Source organism: Mesoplodon mirus, assembly GCF_964341445.2.
Source record: "Mesoplodon mirus genome assembly, chromosome: 18".
NCBI classification, from domain to species: domain Eukaryota; kingdom Metazoa; phylum Chordata; class Mammalia; order Artiodactyla; family Ziphiidae; genus Mesoplodon; species Mesoplodon mirus.
The window spans coordinates 43,409,702-43,433,661 of record NC_138994.1 but is presented as its reverse complement, the minus strand read 5'-3'; the positions used below and the strand labels follow the sequence as shown (position 1 = coordinate 43,433,661).

At 47.8% G+C, this 23,960-nt stretch overlaps 1 protein-coding gene across 2 annotated transcripts in view; it reads left to right on the top strand.

Annotated features, from left to right (window-relative positions):
- The window catches only part of DNAH9 (dynein axonemal heavy chain 9), a gene marked incomplete at its 5' end in the record, with an annotated part of 308,568 nt that extends 286,251 nt beyond the window's left edge, over positions 1–22,317 (top strand). For both annotated transcript variants that reach the window (XM_082605525.1, XM_082605524.1), the window contains 6 exons: positions 1,385–1,576; positions 2,735–2,926; positions 4,989–5,159; positions 9,513–9,695; positions 17,079–17,468; positions 21,827–22,317. In XM_082605525.1, the coding sequence (XP_082461651.1) occupies positions 1,385–1,576; positions 2,735–2,926; positions 4,989–5,159; positions 9,513–9,695; positions 17,079–17,468; positions 21,827–22,054 (1,356 nt within the window). In that variant the 3' untranslated portion in view covers positions 22,055–22,317. The remainder of the gene's footprint in view (positions 1–1,384; positions 1,577–2,734; positions 2,927–4,988; positions 5,160–9,512; positions 9,696–17,078; positions 17,469–21,826) is intronic.
- Positions 22,318–23,960: the final 1,643 nt, after the last annotated feature.

Sequence of the window (23,960 nt, the reverse complement as noted above, 5' to 3'; positions counted from 1 at the left end):
GGGTGATTATTTCTCTCTGACCTTCATGTGAGTATACACTGTCAACCAGCTTCAGCAAGTGTGGCTTCTTGTCTGTCTGCTTAAAGGCGTTTTTCAGCAGGACTCGATTTTCCACATGTCAGAGGTAACACAGGAAACACCCTACATGTCTGCAGAGAGCAGCGCTGCCCAAAAAGCAGCTATTACGTTCTTGCTTGCTCGAGGCAGCGCCTTTGCCCTCTGTCCCACCTCTGACCTTTCACACCCATACCTTCAAGGCAAGTATGGTACCCAACCAAGGCACCAGAGTGACCCCCACATATCCAGAAAGACAGGGAGACTGCGTCACGGGTTCTCCATGGAAAAAATCAGGCCTACCAGAAGCTTAACTTCTCCCGCCTCCTCCGCTCCTCCTCCCCCAGGTAAGCGACGTCTAAGGGCCACTTCTTAGAAGAAACGCCAAGGCTGAACTCAGTCCAGTTCGTGTGAGCTTTCAAAGTGCCTCTCGTGGGCTCTACCTGCCACATCTTGCTCCTTCCTGAACAGAGAGGAGCTCACTCAGAGGACGTGCTTAATTCCAAAGAATCCAGGGCTCTTGTCCTAACGACCCTTCAAAATGCAGGTTTTCCCCTCCCCATCATCATCACCATCCCCCTTAAAATCTAAGCGCAATTCCACTGACTCCCTCTGGACTCTCTCTTGCTCCTCTTTTCTTCCATCTGTCCCGTCTTTCATCCTCTCTTCATGAGCCACGCCGTCTCTCCCGCCTTATGCTTTGCAGTCGGTACCCCTAGGAGGTCTTGCTTCTGCAGCCACATGTCCGATCGCCCCTGCTCTGCTTCAGAGGAGACATTAGCATGGGAAGGGCAGGGCACGGCACCCCTCAGCCTCTTGTGGCTCCCACTCCCACCCCCGCCCCACTACCCGCAGCTCCCCCAGCAGATGAGCCGTGGATTCTTCAGTCACACAGGCAGTAATTACACCTACTAAGATTCCATGATGGGTGAGAAAAACATGGCAGGAAGGAGGGAAGTCAGAGGTGATGCTATGGGAGTCCCCTCCCACCTCCCAGCGCAAAGTGCCATCAACAGGACAAACACAATGCTCCCCTGGCCGCTACCCCTTTTTCCGTTAGCTGTGCTTGGGAACCTCATTAGCACATCCATGTGTGTGAAACTGAACTGTAAACCAAACCCCGTTATAAGCTGAATCTAAACCTTATCTCTGACTCTAGACTAAAACCCAGCCCCTCTGCAAGGTCCCCTCAAACGCGATTCCATGCCTGTCCACAGAGCAACCCACGGTCCTGCTGGAGCTCAGACCCTCACGGGAACACAGCAGCCCTGCCATCCTAACCCGCACCATGGCCTGCCCTGTGCTAACACCGAGCAACATTTCCTTTCAGGACACCCTGGAGTTGTGTTCCCGGGAGACAGAGTTTAAGAGCATCCTCTTCGCCCTTTGTTACTTTCACGCCGTGGTGGCAGAAAGAAGAAAGTTTGGGCCCCAGGGGTGGAATCGCTCCTACCCCTTCAACACTGGGGACCTCACCATCTCTGTGAACGTGCTCTACAACTTCCTGGAGGCCAACGTGAAGGTAAAGTTTCCGGCGGCGCGGAGTGGCTCGGGAGGGCACCTCTGAGAAGGATGATGTGGCATCAGCACGGCCAGAAAGGGGCGTGCTCACCGGGGCAGGTCTACACCCTCCCCAAGGGGAGTGAGCAGGTGCAAGTTTACCACAGGGGCAACCCCAGGGCCAGTGTGAGGCTGAGGAGTGAGTACCACGGTTGGGGGGGGGGCAAGAAAGCTCAGGAAGCCCCGTTAGTGCCTCACGCCTGGTGTGAGCCACCCACTGGTGTCAGTCTCAGGGCCCCCCAGACCACCCTGTGCGCTCCCAGCGTTGCCGGGGGCGGTGATCAGCAGGGAGGGACCCCACACTCACCTGATACAAACTCCCAATTTAACTCGCCAAGGCAGACCTTCTCGTGGTGCACGCAGCTCCTTGCGTAAGCACGGTCTTGCGGAAGTTAAAGAAGCTAAACTCTGGCTACACCTCGCCTCCTTCCTCCTCTGTCTGATGTCTCCATCCTACAAAACACACTAACAATCCACGCTCTTCCAGTTAAGGGGATGTGTACGCCATAAGGCTCTTCTGGTTCATGGACCAAACACAGCATCCTTTGGGGGACAATGAAGCCAGCCCAGAAGCAGTGCCTCTGCCTCCGGTTCCAGGGTCCTGGGAAGCCCACCACACAGCACACCAACCCTTCACCTGCCGCGGCCACGTGGCTTTCTCCAGGTGGCTTCCACCCCTGTCTCTAACACCCATGAACTTGTGTGCTGTATTTCATTCACTTTGAACTTTCCAAGGAGATGATTAATTAATATATGCTAATTAATGGCAGGAAATGGGAAAAGTACCCATGCCCTCGCTTTCCTCCGTTCGACACTGGCGTGATTAAAGGACCCATAGGTAGAGACTGACTTCACTGCCACAGTTAATGACTGTGAAAGAGGGAAGGCATGTGTGCAAGAGTGCCGGTGTCTTACCTCCTCTCACTCTTTGATGTAATTCCTCCAGCGTTTAATGAGCTCCCACGTGTGCCCAACCCCACTGGGCACCAGGGGAGCTTGGATGAATAAAGACGCTGTTCCTAATCTCAAGAACCACCCTATCTTGTGGCTCACCCTCTGTCCACACACTGGGCCATCCCAGGGCCTGCGTGGAGATCTTCCTTTCCTTCCCGTCTCTCAGGTCCCCTATGATGACTTGCGCTACCTCTTTGGTGAGATCATGTACGGAGGCCATATCACTGATGAGTGGGACAGGAGACTCTGCAGGACCTACCTGGAGGAATTCATCAAACCAGAAATGCTGGAAGGAGAGCTGTCCCTGGCCCCAGGGTTCCCCCTCCCAGGCAACATGGACTACAATGCTTACCACCAGGTAGGGACCTGGGTCTCTCCCCGAAGGGAAGGACTGGAGATGCGCATGCAGGGCCGGGGAAGCCCAGCTTAAAGAGCCGAGGTCACATCAGCGTGGCGCTCAGCCTGTTCAATGTAAGAGCTACTATAGGGTTTCTAGCCTCAAATTAGTGATAAAGTTGAACTTTTAGAGATCTTTTTATTCTTGATGTTTAGCTCGATAATTCTATTTGGTGCTCTTTTCTACAAACAACATCTCGGGCATTTATCTGATTGTTTTCATTCAGGATATTGACACAACCATTAGGAGCAAAAATTCAGGTAAGAACTTAGCCAGCTTTTGGTAAAGATTATATTAGTGGTTCTCAGTATCTTCAGAGGGACATGGTCTTGTGGGCAGATCACTCACCCCTCCCATTCTCTGTTGGTTGCTGTGAACACAGACACACATACACATACCAAGAAAACATCCTCATGGAGTTTTTTCATACTCTCACTTTGGGTTTTCATTTTACTATTACTTCAGCTATTTTTTTTTTTTTTTTTTTTTTTTTTTGCGGTATGCGGGCCTCTCACTGTTGTGGCCTCTCCCGTTGCGGAGCACAGGCTCCGGATGCGCAGGCTCAGCGGCCATGGCTCACGGGCCCAGCCGCTCCGCGGCATATGGGATCCTCCCGGACCGGGGCACGAACCCGTATCCCCTGCATCGGCAGGCGGACTCTCAACCACTGCGCCACCAGGGAGGCCCACTTCAGCTATTTTTAAGGTGTGCATCTTTGCCTATTTACCCTACCATGAAAATGTATTAAAAAGGAATTCAAACAAAAAAACCTTTTTTGTTGCTTCATTTTTGAACATCCCTAAAAGAACTCTTGAATACCAAACTTCAGGGAAATACTGGTCATAGGAACATTAACTACAAGCTTTAAACAAATTTTTAATTCCTAAAATTTAAGAAGGTAAGTCATAAAAGTTATTTGATCCAGAAAAACTAGGCCTATGAGAAGAAATTAAAAACAATAATTCTCTTGAAAGTAAATAAAAGAATTTTTTAAATAAACGCTTTGAAGGCTTTAGCCAAGAAAGTTGTGCAAGAGCGCCCCCTACTGTCTGTGGAACAAATGCAGGTGATGGGCAATGATAACACTTTCCAGATGACTTCGGTAGAGTTCCCCTTTCTCCATACCTCCCTTTAATCTGTCAGTAGACGCTTATAGGGCTTACCAGGAGACCAGGAGTGTGCTGGGTGCTGGAAGAAATGCAAAAATAAACACGCAAATTTGCCTTTAAGGAATGAGCCATCTTTTACTTAGACTAGATGTTACTAACACCAAGAAATCATCAAAGCTAAACTTGAGGGATATTTTTTCACTGTAATGGAGAGAATTGGCACAGAGTGCTCAGAAACATTTGGAGAAGGAAGTGAGCTTTACATGCTGGGGAGGACTTTTTAGGGATGGCAGCCTATGGCCCACCACAACTGACCACAGAGATGTGGTGTTTGGAGACACATTGTTTTAAATGTTTTTAATTCGAATGCTTTCTGCCAGAAGCAAAGCTCACTTCATCCCACACCAGGATTCACACATTTATTTTGCATACATGGTCCCATGTTTGCATTCAGGTTTATCATTCCTGATTTAAATAAACAGAGGGGAGAGAAAAGGAATTTAAGCGGGGAGGGCTGGGTAAAATTCCCAGGCAGGAAAAGTATCTCTGAGGGACTCGGAAAAGTCCTCCTTGTGTGTGGAGGGACAGGTGTAGGTCAGGGTGCCGTGGGAGGGGCTGAGATTGGAGACGGATAGTCAGCTAAGCTTCCCCCAAAAGAATGAGCTCATGAATGTGGAGGTTCTGGAAAACCAGCCGGGCATACACAAACGGACGGTGTAAGGATGTGCCCTAACAGGTGGGCAGCACGCTGAGGTCGGCCAGCATCGGTGAGTGGCGTCCACCTGGAGGGCCAGAGGGGCCCCGGCGTCTGAGGCCTGCCCCGGACCACTGACTGCCCTGCAGAGGACTAGTCAGGTGGGAGATGGGAGACACGTCTCGTTGGTTTTCAAGTGAGCTTGCCCTTGACTTTTTAGTACATCGACGCCGAGCTGCCCCCAGAGTCGCCGCATCTCTACGGCCTCCATCCGAACGCGGAGATCGGCTTCCTGACCCAGACTTCGGAGAAGCTCTTTCGCACGGTGCTGGAGCTGCAGCCCCGGGACAGCCAGGCCAGAGATGGAGCGGGGGCCGCAAGAGAAGAAAAGGTATATGGAGGGGTTGCCCGAGATATTCTGGGGAGCCCAGGACTGCTGAGGTCGCCCTTTCTCCCGACGGCCGCGTTGGGCTCCACAGCGCAGACTGCTCGGCGTGCGTCTTCCCCGCGCATGGCTGGTCCAGCCTCGCCACGCCAATCCCTCGCTTCCGAGGGACCCGCCGCAGTCACGTGACCAGACGGGCCCTCGGGGTACCTGGTGGTAGGACGTCCCAGCCGCTGGGTGTGGCAGTGCTTCGCTCGTTCCCTCAGAGGCAGGTTTTATTCCGTTTGTCTGCCAAAGTGAAGAAAGGGCAGAGCTGAACAATCGTGGTTTGGGAACCTCGAAACGGGCCTCATGGTTCCTTTCCCAAACTAAGTAGTTACGGGTGGGGAGCCGTCCCTAGACACCCCACCCTCCCTCCGCCAACTAGACGCTCGTGTGGACGAACTCGCTCCTCTTGAAGAGGAGACTGCGGTCTCTGTGGGAAGGACAGTCAGTCCCCGAGTCTCCTAACGCACAGCTAGTGCTACGTAGTAAGCACAGGACTTGGCGAGACTTCGGGGAGGTGCAGGGGGTTGTTGCGTGGGAAGGCAGGGAGGGTGCCGTGTGGTGCAGGGTGACCAGAGGCAACCTGGGAGCTCTGTTCCTGGTGCGGGCGCAGCGGAGGGCAGAAGACGAGGCAGTTCAGTCTCCCACAGATGCGTCCGCTTCACCCCACCTCCCCGCCAGAGCACTACCCGGGTTCCTTTAGTTAGAGGTTCCTTTGTTACAAGGAAACATACCTGGAAGATTAAGGATTAAGAAACCTGGAGAATTATCGAACTTTTAGCCTTCAGGGATTGATTGTAGGAAAACAAACTGACTGATAGTAAGGGGGCTGGATGTTTGTTTAAAGGTATGGAGTGATGTCATTAAAATGAGTCTCAAATTTTAATATGCCGCAGAATGAGCTAGGGAGCATCCGATTCTGGGGGCTGGGGTTAGGCCCAGGAACTTGCAGCCCAGCGATTGTGATGCAGGTGAGCCTGCTTTGAGAAAGCTGCTCTAAACCCCACTACTCAACCTGTTTTACTCTTTGATGCATAGGATAGAATTTGAGAACAAAAGGAAGATAAGAAAGTTTATGTTGCCCAGAATCCAAACCACCTCGTATCAAAAATGTTCCTAGCTTAAAAATGAAAACGCCGGGACTATGTGAGTAATAGGCTTAGGATTCTTTGGGCAGCATTAAAGGAAGCTTCTAGTTCTTGTCATTTTCTTATCCCCTTCTTCTAACCACTTCAAGAAATGGTGTGTGTGTGTGTGTGTGTGTGTGTGTGTGTCTGTGTGTGTGTGTGTCACAGATGAATGAAGTACAATCACTTGCCAAACTAGGAGAACCCAATTGCAACACAGATACCGGGAAGTGGGCAGATTTCACTAATACACAGTTATTACCCATGGAGGAAAAAGAAGGAGAGAGAAGAAGAGGGGAAAGAGGAAAAGGACACAAAAGAAATTCACATAATAATACAAATGGCCAAGAAAAATAGTAAAATATTCTCAACATCACTCATAACTAAATGGAGTTAAGTGAAATATTATTTTTCACACAATGGTAAAATTTTTTAAACGTGAGGATATCCAGTGATGAAAACATAAGAAAGATGTACTCCCATCTCTGTTAGTAGAGGCTTAAATTGTAGAGCAATTTGACAATAGCTACTAAAGTTTAAAATGTTCATATATTTTACTCATAATTCTATTCCTAGGAATTCAACCAGTGGAAACACTCAAAAGGGCACAGATGTTATGATATATTTCTTTATTGCAGGATTGTTTATAGTAGTAGGAATGATAAACAGACCAAATACCATTAATAGGGGGATGACTCAATAAATTATGCTATGCCAAAACAGTGAAATAATATATACTGTTAAAAAAAACAAGGTAAATCCATCAGTACTAACAAGGGAATGTGTTCAAGATACATTATTAGGTGCAAAAAGCAAGCTGAGGGACTTCTCTTGCAGTCCAGTGGTTAAGACTCTGAGCTTCCACTGCTGGGGGCATGGATTCTATCCCTGGTTGGGAAACTAAGACCCCGCAGGCCACATGGTGTGGCCGAAAGAAAACAAAAACAAAACACAAAAAAAAGCAAACTGAAAAATCTGTGTGTATTATGATTCCATTTGTGATAGATAGAAAGAGAAGGAGGTGGGGAGGGAAGGGAGAGCGATGGAGGGAAGAGAAGCAGCAAAGCAGGAAGGAAGATGTGGCAGACGTGATAAATATGGGGATGGATGGATGGATAGATGGGTGATGGATGGATGATGGATAGATAGAGTCATATGCATTGAAGGACACCTGCAGAAATTATAAACCAATAATTAACAGTGCTTTTTTTCCCCCTTTGAAGGAAGAGGCAAAATTGTGGGAGGATTTTGCTTCTAATATCAGAGGAATCTGTAATACTTAGATTTTTATGATAAGCATTTATTACTTTTCCAAAAGGAAAAAAAACAGAGGTGTTTGCTTGTGGAAGTAAAGTAGACCACATCCCTTGGCATGCACTGCTCCCACCTGAAGTGTCCTCTCTATGTCTGTGGATTTTCTCCCTCCTCAGGCAGGGTCTCCAAATCCTCCAAGGCCTGATCAGTGACGGAAGAGAACTCTGTTTCCCCATGTTCAATGTGTTTTGAAACAATAGCTCCAGATTATCTTTTCATTTCTTTGTGAATAATGTCCAAATGGCAGCTTGCTGATACAGGGCTGTTTCTTCAAATTCAGCTCCAGAGACAGAACTATGATGTCGTTTTAGCCATTTGTCTTCTGTCTCAACAGCAGCTTCCAGGTACTGTTAAAATTCCATTCCAGTTTTTGCTATGACAGCACCAGAGACCCATCTGTGACACGGTAATGAGTTTTTACTTTCTTTTCTTCTGACATCAGCTCTTTTCCTAGATAATGTATTGTCTGTTAACACTACAAGGCAAAATTAATATTAATAATCCTGTACATGTATAGGGTCCTTTGTAGCTTTCAGATGCTGCCACATTCATCACCTCTTTTGGTTTGATCTCTTCACCAGCCCTGGGAGTTGGCGGGGGAGGGGGCAGTGGAGAAAGTTGCTCTTGGAAATTTTTAATAGATGAGAAAATTGAGGTCTAAGTGACTTGCTTAAATTCACACGGGTGATACATAACAACGCCATATTAACTCAGTCAGGGTTCTTTGGTTGCAAGGAACAGAGGCCAGTTTCGCTGAAATAGGCAAGAAATAGCTCACTGTATCAAAGGAATACACTGAAGAAAGGATAGAAACCACAGTGGCTCTGGAGTCCCAGAGAGAGAGGAGTGGACCATCGCACTTCCCTCCACTTTCTGCACCTAAATCCTAGGCTTGAGATTCAATTTTCATGCTCCTGGGAAAGATCATCTGATTGGCCCACTTGAGTCAGGGGAGGGCTGGGCCCGGTGACTGTGCCCCAAAACAGTGGGAAAGAGGTAATTTCACAAAAGGAGACAGGGACCCGTCATTGGAAGCAGAGGGATGAGATGAACGAACCAAAACAGCATCCACCACACACGTCCACCAGCTCTCCTGACTCCGGAAGGGCTGGAACTGGAGCCCTGGCTCCCTCTCTCCCTCCCTCCAGCCCCTCTGCCAGCCACATGTTCTAGTAAGTCTGCACTTTCTCATTTTTCCTTCTCTGCTGGCAGAGCTCCTGGGCTTTACTCATTTGCTTCAAAATGGCAGACTCAGCCTCCCAGTGCTTGTCCCCGAGACGGCCCAGAGTCTTGGTGCCTCAATTCCAATTTTCCAGGAGAGAGGCCCTGATTGTTCTAGCTCCCCTGGTCTGATTAGCTGACAGTCCGTGTGACAGGAGGGTCCATGGGGCGTGGGAGGAGGTTTACATGAGCTGTGGCGATGCCTCTTCCAGGACCCAAGGACAGGAACTGCAGTGCAGCCTCGTGGAAACTCTGGATGGAATGTTTATATGTCTCCGTCACTGCTGCTCATTGCCGCGGCTTCCCGTCGTTCCAGACGACTGCCCTAGGCCAAGTCTGTCCTATGCCCTCCTAGCTCGATTCCCACAGCGAACAGGGTCAGCCTCTGGGTTTTTCAACTCCCAATTCTCAGAAAGGCCTCTGTGTTCATCCTTTTAAGCGGGTCCCAGAAGTCACAGAGAGCTGGCCAGCCTATAAGGGAAGCCATGCTGCGGTTGGTCCTCAGTCCCTGACCCAGCTGACCTCAGCAAGCGGGCAAGGGTATGCCCAGGGCACGGATGACTGGCATATTTAGTGCCACGTGGCAGGGGAATGGAGGCCTTCTGGAGAAGTTGAACCCCGTCTTAACCCTGTGTTTCCTGTTGTGGGGCAGGTCAAGGCCGTCCTGGAAGAAATATTGGAGCGGGTGACAGACGAGTTTAACATCCCAGAGCTGATGGCCAAAGCGGAGGAGCGCACCCCCTACGTGGTCGTGGCACTCCAGGAGTGCGAACGGATGAACATTCTCACCCGAGAGATTCAGCGCTCCCTGCGAGAGCTAGACCTCGGATTAAAGGTGGGCGAGGCTGGTGGTGGGGGAGGGAGGGCCACTGCCAGCGGGAACCCCTTGTGGGAGGGGCGCCAGGGGAGCCGGAGAGCAGTGGTCACAGCAGCCTCACTGCCTAAGAAGGCGCCACTCCTAGAAACCAGGGTCTGGCCAGGCTGCAGGGAGGGTAAGACAGGCTCTGAAGCTGGAAGCTGGGAAGGCAGAATGAGCCGTGACTGGCAAGCTGCCCGGGAGCCCATGCTCTGAGCGCCGAGCAGAAGAGAAGTCTCGATGCCCTGTGTCTCCTGCTGACATGGGTGGTGTTGCTTTCATGGGACGTAGAAGTGTGCGCTGCATCAAAGCACAGGTCCTAGACAGCCCTGCACCGCCTCCCAGCTCTTCTGCCTCCTCGCTGTGTGGCCTTAGAGTGACTTAAGTCTCACTGCGTCTCAGTTTCTTCACCTGTAAAACAGGGATAGTGGTCCTACTTCATAGGGCTTTGGGAAGGATTCAATAAATAGGTTTGCATAAAATGTTTAGAGCAATGCCCAACACGTGGCAAGTACCCAGAAGTGTAAGCTGATGGCATGATTATTAACACTCCTTCAGAGGAAAGGAAAGAACCTTAATCTTTTGCAACCTCATGGTTATCTGAAAGGCCCGAGATACTGCACAAGCTCTGACGTTTCTCACGAGCAACGAAAGGGTCTATTATTTATACCAACAATTATGTAAATAGATCTACTTTATTCACCGTAAGATAATTCCATCAAGTGCCCAGCACAAAGCCTAACAGAAAAGCGCTATAACTGTTCACCTGGTGATAGGTGAGTGGGAGGTCCTGCTGCCTTTGACGAGCTGAGGAAAGTAACTGTTGTCAGTTTACACTGGCACATTTATCAAAATAATTGTAACCCCAGACAGAGGGAAAGTGAGAACCCAGTTTTGTAGGCAGCGGTGAAAGCTCAGCCCAGCCCTGGACGTCCAGGCCTGTGATGTGCTGCCACCCTTGTGTCTGCCTCTTGGAGTCGTGTGACCACTGTCACAGGTGCAGAGGACACACAACCATGAGCGTCCTCACGTGTGCTCACATAGAAACTATGAAGTAGACTGAGAAATCTGGGTGAGTCTTTTTCAGTCTGTTAATTCCCATTCTGACCCAATATGGATAGAAGGAAATAAGGAGAAAGGAGAGACGGGAAAGGATGTTGAAGGCTGATGCTGTTTGGCAACGTTACCAAATTATGCACCGGCTTGTAATCAAAGGAAATACAGAATTCCATAGAACAATCTCAAGCATAAATAAGGACCTTGCCGGTCATTTTATGTGGCTCGGTTCCCTAGGTACGCAGGTATATATTAGTAATTATCTTGAGCTTGTTTGTTGCAGTCTTAGCTTAGTGAATCTGTGCGATTTGGTGCAGTCTATTTACCCACCCGATTTCCAATTCATTCACTCATTTTTCTCTCAAGAGCCTTCGCTGTGGTTTGGTGTCATGGATCCCAGTGCGTGCCTGGGCGAGGATGAAGGGGTGGGGAGGGAGTTACTCTTTTCTTCCAGTCTAGCTCGAGCGGGGCTGGTGGACGGCCAGCCCTGGTGCTCTGCCCTTGGGGAGACAGCGGAGACTGACACGGGAGCCTTCCTCTCCAGACAGACAGTCTGGCGGGAAAACAAGCATACAAATGGGTTACAGTACCAGGCAGGGTTTATTCAGTGCCACACAGAGAGAGGTGCGAGCAGAAAGGAAGAAATAAGTATGTGGAGTCAGGATGGCCCCAGCGGAAAAGTGGCATGCAGGGGGCTTTGGAGGAAGAGTAGGCAATAAGAAGAATCTTCTAGAAGTCCCAAGGTGAGGAACCCTAAGCCTGTTCTAAGAGTTAACTTGGTTTGGCTGGAGCAGAGGGTCGCCTCAGGTAAGTAAGAGTGATATGGTGAACTTCTAAAGGTGGCTGGTGGTGACACCATTGACCCAGAAGCAGTCAGGACAATGGTATGTTGCCTTTTTCTCCTGGTCCCCTGTGAGCAGGGGGGACAGACAGAGCAATCTCCGCTTAAAAATGCTGTCATGAAAACCCAGTCTCATTAGGACAGGGCCCCAAACTGGCTTGGTCATCAGACTCCCTGGGGGCTTCATCCCAATATGTGTTCCTATCTCCACCCTCCAGTCCCACCAACCTCTGGTGCTGGGGTCTGGAAAACTATATTTTTAGCCAGCAGCTGGGTAATTCTTGTGGCGAGACAAGTTTGTGAATAGCATTAAGGCAAGTAGGTAGAAGAAAAGATGGACAGATGTCTTCATGGAACAGTGAAGGTGCAAGGGGACAGCGGCAGAGTTCAGAGAAGGAAAAGTTTCCAAGTCTGGGGAAGAGGTTAAGCTGAGCTGCAAGAAATGGGAGAGGAAAGGAGGAAACGGCTGAAGGGAGCAACTGGAACAGGAGGGGTTCACAGGACAGCCTGGCATGTGCGGGAGACGTGAAGGCCCCACTGGACAGCGGCTGGTGCATGGAGCACTGAGGAACTCACATCCCAGCTCCCAGCGGAACGTGGAAGGGGAAGCATAATGGGAGGAGAGGAAATTCTGAGCGAGGTTTTCCTTCCGGTCCTTTCTTTCTCTTTAACAGTCATTTTGAAGTTCTAGGACTGTTTTAGGTGAAGCACAGGGAGACATGGGGCAACCCACACTACCCAGCACATCAAACAGGCAAACCCTAATGCCCTGCCCAGACTGGGCACCAAATTAGAAGATGTCTGACTTTTTTTTTTTTTTTTTTCGGTACGCGGGCCTCCCACCACTGTGGCCTCTCCCGTTGCGGAGCACAGGCTCCGGACACGCAGGCCCAGGGGCCATGGCTCACAGGCCCAGCCACTCTGCGACACGCGGGATCCTCCCAGACCGGGGCACGAACCCATGTCCCCCGCATCGGCAGGCGGACTCTCAACCACTGCACCACCAGGGAAGCCCGATGTCTGACTTTTTAAGTCATTAAGTCAATACCCTTAGCATTTTTTATTACAAAATTTTTATTCATAGTTGGCTGGATGGGAAACCATAATGCTACCCAAAAGTACTGGCTGAACTGAGAGGCACAGCTCTCTAACCCCTGAGGACTGTGGGAGCCCACAGCACACAGAAGTGGCCACCTGGGAGAGGTGTACCAGCCACAACCGTGTCCCCACAGAGAAGAATTCAGGAGAGTCAGACATCTGGCTCTCAGCCTTACACAATGAAGAACCAGGTCCTGTGAGCATCCCAGAGCTGATTGGTCAGAGGTACTGACTCCCACTAACCAAATGCGCAAAAGCCTGATGTACAGAACTCCCAAATGCCAGTTTATTCCTTTACAATCCTTTACAACTAGGTATAACTTTCAAAGCGCCATTGACTGATGGCAGCCTGCCCAGAAAATTCTCTACCTGTGTAGGAAAACTACAGGCGAAGCTGGATTCTTATGCACTGTCCAGTATGGTAGCCACTAACAACAGGTTAACACTTGAAATGTGGCTAGTCCAAACTGAAATGTGTTGTAAGTTTAAATTAAATGCTGTATTTCAAAGATATAGGACAAAAAGGGGAAAATATCTTATTAATAACTGTTATATTGATTAAATATTGAAACATTTGACATTTTAATCTATTAAGTTAAATAACATATTATGAAAATTAAATTCATGTTTTTATTTTTTTAATGTAGCTACTAGAAAATGTAAAATTACGCACATGTAATTTTGTGAATTTTAAGTGTAAAATTACCCATTCACAACTTGCATTGTATTTCATTTGGGCAGTGCTCTCTTAGATGGAGTCATGGCCAGCCCAGAATCTGGGGCTGGGAACTATTTTCTATTATTCAGATATTTAATGGCATCAAACCTTTCCCCCCTATGCTTCAGTGGCTGATTGCCCCTCCTAATTGACAAATCCTGTTTTTCTAAACATGTGAAAGATGTTCAGTCTTAAAGCCCAGCTTGCTGACTTGGGGAACCGCTCTGGCTCTTTACTCTCATCCGTTGTGTGTTGACTTAATAGTTCAGGTTTTGCTTTGGCCCTTTAGTGACTTATGGTCACCACCCCGCAGGCAGCTGCCCTGGCCCACATGCCTGCTAGAGTGCACAGATGGACCAGCTGCTGTCGCCCGCAGTCTGGACGCCAGACTGGGAAGGGTGGAACCCACATAATTCCCACTTCCCTCCCCATCTCTTTACCTCCCGGTGTTTCATTCATATGAAAGCTGGTTGCAAAGACCACCTTCAGAGGGAAGGAAAAGCAGACAGGGGCTGACCCTCAGAACAAGGTGCAGCCTGCAGCCCCTGGAGAAGGGCATATGTGGGCGTTGCTGACCCCACGTGACAGACGCTGGCCACGTGCCTGCGAGCCCAGAGCACCAGCCACTTCTGACCCTCCAGAGATGCCCTTTACAGATGGACATTCCTGGCCATCCAGAGGCTGGAGTCCTTAGGTTTGGAATGGAGCCTTTGAATCCGTGCTTTTAACAAGCGCACTGACTTAAAGCAATGAAGGCCTAGAGGGCAAATCAGGTTTTTATCTTCCATTCTCCCTAAGAAAGACTCTGAAAGCATTTATTTATAGGGACAAAAAAAGTGGTTAAGGCCACATCCAGGTAGCCCTCATACCCACCATAAAGCGTCCCCCAGTCTTTAGTTCTCCCTGCTTTCCCTGCAATGTGGACGTGGAACAAGCCAGTCACACAGGACCCTGAACTACATCATCTTCTTAAGGATTTAGTGTTCTCTTTGTGAGTTTCCTTTTTGTCAACTCTTGACCTATGAGCACATAAGTGCAGACATTAATCCATGTTTCACAGGATCCAGGCAGGGGGAGTTTGAGGAGGTCAGGCTTGAGCAGATGGAAGCAGGTTTCTCTCGCAGGGAGCTGGAGTCTTTACAAAAGGCCTGCTTACCCACAGTTTGGCCCAGAAACTTCCCGTCTGCCCACCCTGCCTCCACCAATCTGGCAGCACCTGAGGAAACGAATTTTCTCTGAACACCTTTTAGGAAACGCTGTCCCGGAGTCTGTAGGTTTATTCCTCTTTTCCTAAGAAAGGGACCCACGTTACACTGAGTGAATTTGGAGTGGGGTTCTCTCTGGTTTCTTCTCAACCCCTCCTCTGAAACTGAGTCATTTCTATGTCCACTCAAGATCATGGGCAGATCTGAGTTCAGCACCGTAACCACAAGGTGAATGACTTCTTTTCCTAAATCGTTCCTGCTTCACTCTCAAACGGGCAGAACCCAAGAGACAGCACATTCTTTAAGGCTCCATCACTCATACTTTCAATTAGTAAATGCAAAATCATTGTCAGAATAACTTCTAAGCAGATGTGAGAAATTTTTAAGAAAGGCAAGTTACACATTTTATGCTTCCCTGCTGTCAAAATGATTTTAGATTTCTGAAGAGTGTTAAGTATTGCATATACATTTTTTTATTATCAGATTTTATTTTTAGAGCAGTTGTAGGTTCACAGCAAAATTGAGCAGAAGGCAGAGTTCCCATATCCCCCTCCCCCGACCACACCCAGCCTCCCCATCATCAACACCCCCAGCAGAGTGGCCCATCTGTTACAGCTGGTAAGTCTACCCTGACCCCTCGCAATCACCAAAGTCACCTGTAGTTCACATTAGGGTTCACTCTGGGTGGTGTACGTTCTATGGATTCTGACAAATGTGTAATGACATGGATCCGCCATTTTAGTGTCTTACAGGAGAGTTTCACTGCCCTAATATTGCATATATTTTAACTTAAGCACATGATTTCTTCTTGCAAGGAATTTCAGAGAAATAGATGTTTATAGGACCTCACCGTTTTCAGAAGTGGCACATCTCTGTGTAAGGCATGGTCACACGGAGTAAGTGATTGAATTAGCCAGGGGCAATAACCAGGCAACAAAGGACTTCTCTGTACCAGCAAACAACTGTGGCTGGCAGAGTCCGGGGCTCCATGTGAGTTCATCTCTATTTGTTTCTCTGCCACGGCCCTCAGAGATGTGCCAAAGGACCGGGACATTTTCATCCTACTTTTTCCAGTAGTGCTGACCCAGTCCTGTTAGATCAGTTGTGGGATGATTCCAGGGTGGGGGACCTTACCTCCCCACCAACTCGCATGGCCAACAACATTCACAGGTGCAAAAAACTTCCACAGACACACCGCGACTCAAAACAACCCAAAACAATTCTGTGGGGAAGCAAATTTATTTGGTGTATTATTTATAAAAGCACTTTATAATTATGTGAGTTAATTGGCCATTGAAAACTTAACATTTTTATTTTAAAAGGAAAAATAAATACAGCTTCTATCTTTTTCCTTTTAAGTCTATTGGACTTTATTTTTTGTAATGAGTCTTGATTTGTCTACATATCTTCTTATCTGCAGTTTAGCCAGCGTGTTCTATTGTATGCCCATAAACATATTTTATTAAAATTGCAACATACAGAATTTTTAACACAACCCTGGCAAAAACACATACACTACAGTTTAATTACCAAACAGAAAACTAGGCCTTTCTGTTTCGAGCAGTGATGTCCAATAGAACCCTCTGTAATGATGAGAATGTTCCATATCTGTGCTAAGGGCACAGTGCCTGCTGATGACATGAAATGTAGCTTATTTGACTGATAATTTTATAATTTTAACTCACTTGTGCTTAAATAGCTTCATAGGACTGATGGTCATCATATCAGACACGGCAAGCCTTATTGGGTACTCTAACCCCTGTGCAGAAACCACTGCAGTATAGACGACACCTTCAAGAAATTGTAGATACTTGGCATAACTAAGGTTACAAAGTTTAATTTAAAGATGGTTTTCGGGCTTCCCTGGTGGCGCAGTGGTTGAGAGTCCGCCTGCCGATGCAGGGGACGCCAGTTCGTGCCCCAGTCCGGGAGGGTCCCATATGCTGCGGAGCGGCTGGGCCTGTGAGCCATGGCCGCTGGGCCTGCGCGTCCGGAGCCTGTGCTCCGCAACGGGAAGGCCATAACAGTGAGAGGCCCGCGTACAGCAAAAAAAAAAAAAAAAAAAAAAAAAAGATGGTTTTCAATGTACATCTTCCTTTACAGATTTCATCTAGCAATTGGAAGAGGATTCCTCCTTCACTGGAGGAGAATGGAGGAGCCCAAGCTTTAGGGTAGTGTGGAATCAACATGGAACCCACAGGTGGCTTGAGGTCTGCAGTGGACCTAAACTACTGTCAGTAGATACGTGTAGACTCTGATACCACAGGAGTGGGGAGAGGACCAGTCTCTGTGAGACAAACCTTGCAGATCAAGTACTAGACAGGGACTGTCATTGTGTCACCCACCCCGGCAGTCATCTCCTGTCTTTCCAAAGATCCCCGAGGCCAGCTGTTTCCAGGAACTTGCTGCCCCTCACTCTTTCCCCTCTCACTCTTTGTCTTCAGGGGGAGCTGACCATGACCAGCGACATGGAGAACTTACAGGACGCTCTGTACCTAGACATAGTGCCGGAGCCCTGGGCCAGGTGCGCCTACCCTTCCACTGCAGGCCTGGCAGCCTGGTTTTTGGACCTGCTCAACCGAATCAAGGAGTTGGAGGCCTGGACAGGCGACTTTACGATGCCCTCCACTGTGTGGTTGACGGGCTTCTTCAACCCCCAGTCCTTCCTGACCGCCATCATGCAGTCCACGGCCCGCAAGAATGAGTGGCCCCTGGACCAGATGGCCTTGCAATGTGACGTGACAAAGAAGAACAGAGAGGAATTCAGGAGCCCCCCTCGGGAAGGGGCCTACATACACGGCCTCTTCATGGAAGGCGCTCGCTGGGATGCACAGGTAAATCCTGGGATGAGCCGAAGGGCATCCCCTGTGGGCTGATTACATACACACTGCCCCCTGTAAAGTACAATTGCTAAAAGGGATGACCTTTTTTTAGGGGGGGGGTACGCGGGCCTCTCACTGTTGTGGCCTCTCCCATTGCGGAGCACAGGCTCCGGACACGCAGGCTCAGCGGCCATGGCTCACGGGCCCAGCTGCTCCGCAGCATGTGGGATCTTCCCGGACCGGGGCGTGAACCCGTGTCCCCTGCATCAGCAGGCAGACTCTCAACCACTGCGCCACCAGGGAAGCCCAGGGATGCCCTTTTAGCATCCCTTGAGGCTGTCCAATCATTTCTATGTAGCCAAGGATGACATAAAGAGCGCAGAGTGAGTAGAGAGGTTAAAAGCAACAGACTGGCTGGATCTGAATCCCAGCACTACCACTTACTAATTCTGTGAAAAATCTCAGTTTACTCAACTGTTTTTAAAAAAATATTGATTAATTTAATTTATTTATTTGGCTATGTCGGGTCTTAGTTGTGGCACGTGAGATCTTTGTTGCTGCGTGTGGGATCTTTGTTGTGGCATGCAGGATCTTTAGTTGTGGCATGCGAGCTCTTAGTTGCGGCATGTGGGATCGAGTTCCCTGACCAGGGATCGAACCCAGGCCCCTGCATTGGGAGCGAAGAGTCTTAGCCACTGGACCACCAGGGAAGTCCCTACTCAACTGTTAAATGGGAAAACAGAGTTGCTGTGATGATTAAACGAATTAATATGCAAGACACTTAGAACAGTGCCTGGTACATAGGGAGTGCTCAAAACTTGTTGTGTGACCTGGGGGTATCATTTCACCTCCCTGGTCCACTTTCCTCATTCATGAGCTCTCGGAGGGCAGGAATCCCTCCTACTTTTTACACTGCTACATGCTAGCAAAGGGGTGCCAGTGATATCATTTAAAGTGACACTTTGAATGGATTCTTCACTGCAGGCTAATACAAATTTGAGTCAGCATAAGATCAGAAAAGATGTTTTGTCTCCAATAGGAAACTAGCAAACAAGCACAGGTGGCGGGGATAAGTGACATGAACAAGGATGGATAACTCTAGGACAAGTTTACATTGGTTCTACACATGATCTGGAAGGACTACTTAGTCAAATATCCCATTTGGCAATATTTGCACTAAACTATCCTAGCAGTCAATACAAAGGAACGCGGGAAAACTATTAGAAAGTCTAGGAGATCCTACAAGTCCACATCAATATGCCTAGAGAGCTGTACTAAGTTGAAGAGTGTCCCCACAAAATCCATGTCCACCCAGAACCTCAAAATGTGACCTATTTGGAAAGGGGTCTTTACAAATGTAATTAGTGAAGATGAGGTCACACTAGAATAGAGTAGGTGCTAAATCCAATAATTGGTGTCTTTATAAGAGGAGAACACTCTGTGAAGACGGAGGCAGAGACTGGAGGGGTGCATCTACAGGCCGAGGGAGGCCAAGGGTTGCAGCAACCACCAGGCACTAGGGGAAAGGCATGGGACAGGTTCTGCCTTAGAGCCTCCAGAAGGAACCAACCCTACCTACACTTTAAGACTTCTGGCCTGCAGGACTGTGAAATAATACGTTTCTGTTGTTTTGAGCCACTGTCTTTGTGATAATTTTGTTACGGCAGCCCTAGGAAACCAGTCAAGAGCCAACAGAAAGGACGGTAAAGTGGGACGGTATTCAAGCTTGAACGTTGAGAAGGAATCCTACTTCTCTCTCTCCACCTGAACATTTGCATAAGTCTGTCAGTGGAGATCACATGTGGACTGTATTAGGTGTAAGGTAGCCAGAGCTAGGACACTAAAGATGCCAAAATGAGAGAAGTGCAAAAAAGATAAGTAGGGAGGAAGCTCAGAAGGAGGGGCACTGGCACTGGGGGGAAAGGATATTGATTCCAAACAACTACCTCCGATTTTTTCATGACCTTGTTTCCAAACAATAAAAACAAACAAAAAAATAACACCCGCCCACCAAGAACTCTTGTTCTCAAAGTCTGTATCCCAGAAAGCATTCAGCAAAAAGGGAAGGGTGGACTTCCCTGGTGGCGCAGTGGTTGAGAATCTGCCTGCTAATGCAGGGGACACGGGTTCGAGCCCTGGTTCGATCCCACATGCTGCGGAGCAACTGGGCCTGTGAGCCACAACTACTGAGCCTGCGCGTCTGGAGCCTGTGCTCCACAACAAAAGAGGCCATGATAGTGAGAGGCCCGTGCACCACGATGAAGAGTGGCCCTGCTTGCCGCAACTAGAGAAAGCCCTCTCACAGAAACGAAGACACAACACAGTCAAAAATAAATATATAAATAAACAAATAAATAAAAGATTACTATTAAAAAAAAAAGGGAAGGGTAAGGATGTCCAAAATTCCTCTCCTCCATAAAACAAGAACATTGGCCAAAAAAAAAAGTAATAATATACATATATATACACACACACACGTATATAAAGATATATATAATAAGATATAATATATATCATATATATAATATAATAGTATAATAAGGTATATATCAAAATCATATATAGTAATTTTATACATATATATATATACCAGAATCAAACTTATCAGAACTCCCGAAGTTAACCAAAGGCTTTTGGCAATCCAAGCAGTGTTTGTTGAAGAAAAATGACTGAAAAAAGAGCAAGCATTAAATGCAAATGGATTAAACACTACAATTAAAAGGCAGAGACTGGCAGAATAGATTAAATTTTTAAAAACCTGATCCAACTACATGCTGTGTATAAGAGACACACTTTAGACTTAAAGGCACAAATAGGTTGAAAGTAAACAGATGGAAAAGACATGCCATGAAAACAGTAACCAAAGAGAGTTGGGGGACTATACTAATAGTAGACAAAATAGACTTAAAAATTGTTATTAGAGAAAAGACAGAAGAGAGAGGAATTGTAGAGACCAAAAAAAGGCATTTTACAATGATAAAAGGTCCATCCATCAAGAAGATATAACGATGACAAATAGATGTGCATCTAACAAAAGAGACCCCAAAATAAAGGAGATGAAAACTGTCATAATTGAAGGGAGAAACAGACAACTCAACCATAATAACTGATGACAATAACACCCCACTACTAATGGTGACAGCTAGTGGTTATAGAGTTTCTTTCTGGGGTGATAAAAATATTCTGGAATTTAGATAGTGGTGATGACTATACAAGTTTATAAATATCCCAAAAACCAGTGAATTGTACACTTTAAAAGAGCTGGTTTTATGGTATATGGAAAAAGAAAGGTTCTACCCTGCTGCCACTCCCTACCATAAACACTCAGGTGTGGGGGACAAGGGGTCCTCACTGTTTACCTTAGTTCTGTTACTTTCTATGCCTCATGTCAGCCTCTACCAGAACTGAAGAGGCACATCCTTCCCGTTAAATACATTTCATGGGAATTAAAACAAATTCTGTCCACAGTGTAAGGGGCTCAGAATCACCTAGGCACAGGCAAGGAATCCATGAGTCACTCTGGATCATCATTTCCCAAAGTATGTTCAGAAAATCCTAGTGCCACAGAAAATGAATAGGTTGCAAGAAAAGGGTCTTCTGGTCAAATAAGTTTGGGAAAGACTGGGATAAATAAAGTCAAACTGTTTTCTTTACTGCCAGGACTTCTTGTCTTCAATGTGCTAGCATGCACCGTAAAGCTTCAGGCCCAGGGTATGGTAAGCTTATTTCACCAAGGCACCTTTTTGTTCCTCAGAATATTTCTCAGGACTACTAGAAAAAACTTCCCCAGACAGCACTATGGAGACATCTCAGAGAACCAGAGAGAGGCCCCAGCTGGAAAGCTACAGAACGGCCAGGTCCCTGTTACATGAGTGAAGATAGAACACAGCTCCCTCTGCTCAAAAATAGAAAATGCTCCAGAGGGTGGAGGACAGCACATAAGAAGCTGGAACAGGACATAACCAAAGCCTTAACATCTAAAGCGTTTGCCAGCAGGGACTGTTTCTTGTTCAGCTTTAAGTCCCTAGCACCTAGCATGACACCTGGCAAATAGCTGCATTCGGTATGCTTACTAAATGACAAAATAAAACTAAGAGAAATTCAAGCCCCAAAGAGATTAATGTGCATATGATATGCAACAGCTTTTGGAACTCTGCTTCAAGAAGATATTCAGGCTGAAAAACAGTGGGAATATGATGTCCACCCCTCCACGGCACCCCATCGTGGGTTGTCGAGAGAATTTAGTAAGGGGGTGGGCCCAGGGCAACCAGGTCTTCCCAGTCTCTCTCTCCCAGACCTTCCGACAGGAGAAAGCCTGGCTGGCTGAGCTTGAGGTCTGACCTGAGATGTTCTCGTGTCCTTGTCCTCAGGCTGGGATCATCACCGAAGGGAAGCTGAAGGAGCTGACATCCCCCATGCCAGTGTTGCTCCTCAAGGCCATCCCCGCAGATAAGCAGGACCGCCGCAGTGTCTATCCCTGTCCTGTGTACAAGACTTGTCAGCGAGGACCCACCTACGTGTGGACTTTACACCTGAAGACGAAGGAGAAGCCTTCCAAGTGGGTTCTGGCCGGAGTAGCCTTGCTTCTCCAGGTGTAGCTTCTTGCAGACCCACTGAGGCGACAGAGCTGGGCTGGAGGCTGCCCAGAGGGACCAGTGGAGAGGGCGGACCACAGCCCTAGAGAAAGATAAGAAACTGAAAGCACTCACAGTTCTGAAGAATTCCTTTGGGGAACTCGGAGAGAAGGACCTAAAGCGAGGCAGAGCGAGAGGAGTGTGGACCTGGGAACTAGGGGAGAAGAGTCTGGTGACGCTGAGACTCGTAACACTGTTTTTTTCCTAATAAAGTGATTTGTTCTTCACCTGTGTCTGGTCCAGGCTTTGAGCGTTGCAGAGTCCCAAGTTATCATGAAGAGCCCAAGAGAAACGAGCCACAGGCACTTGAGCCCCGACGTCGTTACACAGCCCTACACGCAGCGCCCTAGTTCCCAGCTAGTCCGGGGCCCAGCGGCACAGGCGTTGCCCATGAATCAGAGTCTGCATCGTAACGAGCTCCCCAGGTGCTTTGTGTGCACTTTATGGTTTGAGGAACGTTACTCTGGATCAGGGGGCCACCAGACTTTTTCTGCTGGGATCAGACAGTAAATATTTTAGGCTTCGCAGGGCATACTGCTTCTGTTGCAACTGCTCACCTCTACCACTGTAACCCGGAAGCAGCCATAGATGATACCTAAATGAATGGGTGTGGCCACGTTCTAATCAAACTTTACAAAAACAGGCAGTGGGCTAAATTTTGCTGATCACTGCTCTAGAGGATAAGGGAAGTATATATGCAATATTTATCCCTCATTAATCCACACATCCATTTAACAAGTGTTTAACATCTACTACTTGCTGAGGACAAAACTGCAAACAAGGTGGATTGTTTCCTTGTCTTTCTGTCATCCTTCAGATCATTTAAGAGGGGCCCAAGGAGAAATCTTTCACCTAAAGCTTTTTAACCTAAAAGTTTTCTAGATTTTCCTCTGTGGAACACATTTTCACTGGATGCCCAAAGAGGTCTACAGTTTTAATGAGCTGTAAAGAGCTCTGTGGGGAGGCTTGTTTGTTAAGTCGTCTGGGGGGGGGGCTCACCACTCCTTCTAGGATCATTATTCCCACATATCCTTGGAGAGACTTATTTTTGGATTAATTACTATTTAGTACAGTGGTTCTTCATCTTGAGCAGGCATCAGAATCCCCTGGAGGACTTGTTAAAACAAAGACTGCTGGCCCCCACCCTTCAGAGTTTGATTCAGTAAGTCTAAGAAATTGCCGATGCTCCAAGTCTGGGGACTGCACTTTGAGAACTCCTGATTCAGAACATAAAAACCCACCCTCCTACAAACCTCTGCTATGAGAACACAGAATCTCATGCCAATTCCACCATGATTTTCCTGCTTTCTGCCTTGTGGTTCCCGCATCCCCAAAAGAAGGGCCTTATTCCTCATCTTCATGCTATAAGGGAGTTGACAAATTCCTCTGGAATCCAGGGATTCCAACTTAAGTGCTGTCTCTTCTCACATCAACCAGCAATGTACTTCCCATTGTTTGCCAATAACTTGCAGTTTCTTGCCTACAGTTCATCTGTTTCCATGGACATAGCTCTGTCCTCCTCATCAGCATCATGCTTCCTGATCCTCACTGGGAACAGTACAGTGAGGGCAGGCAGAGGAGGACCAAGATGGAAGGAAAGTGGTCTCGCGGTACGAGAGCAGGACACTCTGGGTCACGTCACTTTTGGAGACAAGTGGTCAGGTTAGATATATGAGTTAATAAACCTCTAGATACACTATAAATTGGATCAGTACTATTGATTTCTTCCTAACACGTACAGATAAAATGAGATAAGGAAGATAATTTTAGAGGCCAGGATACTTTGGCAAAAATGATGGATGGCCTAAGGGGGACACCAGGAGAAAGAGGGGCAACTTGAGGCCCCAGAGCAAGTGGGAGGTGGGCATGG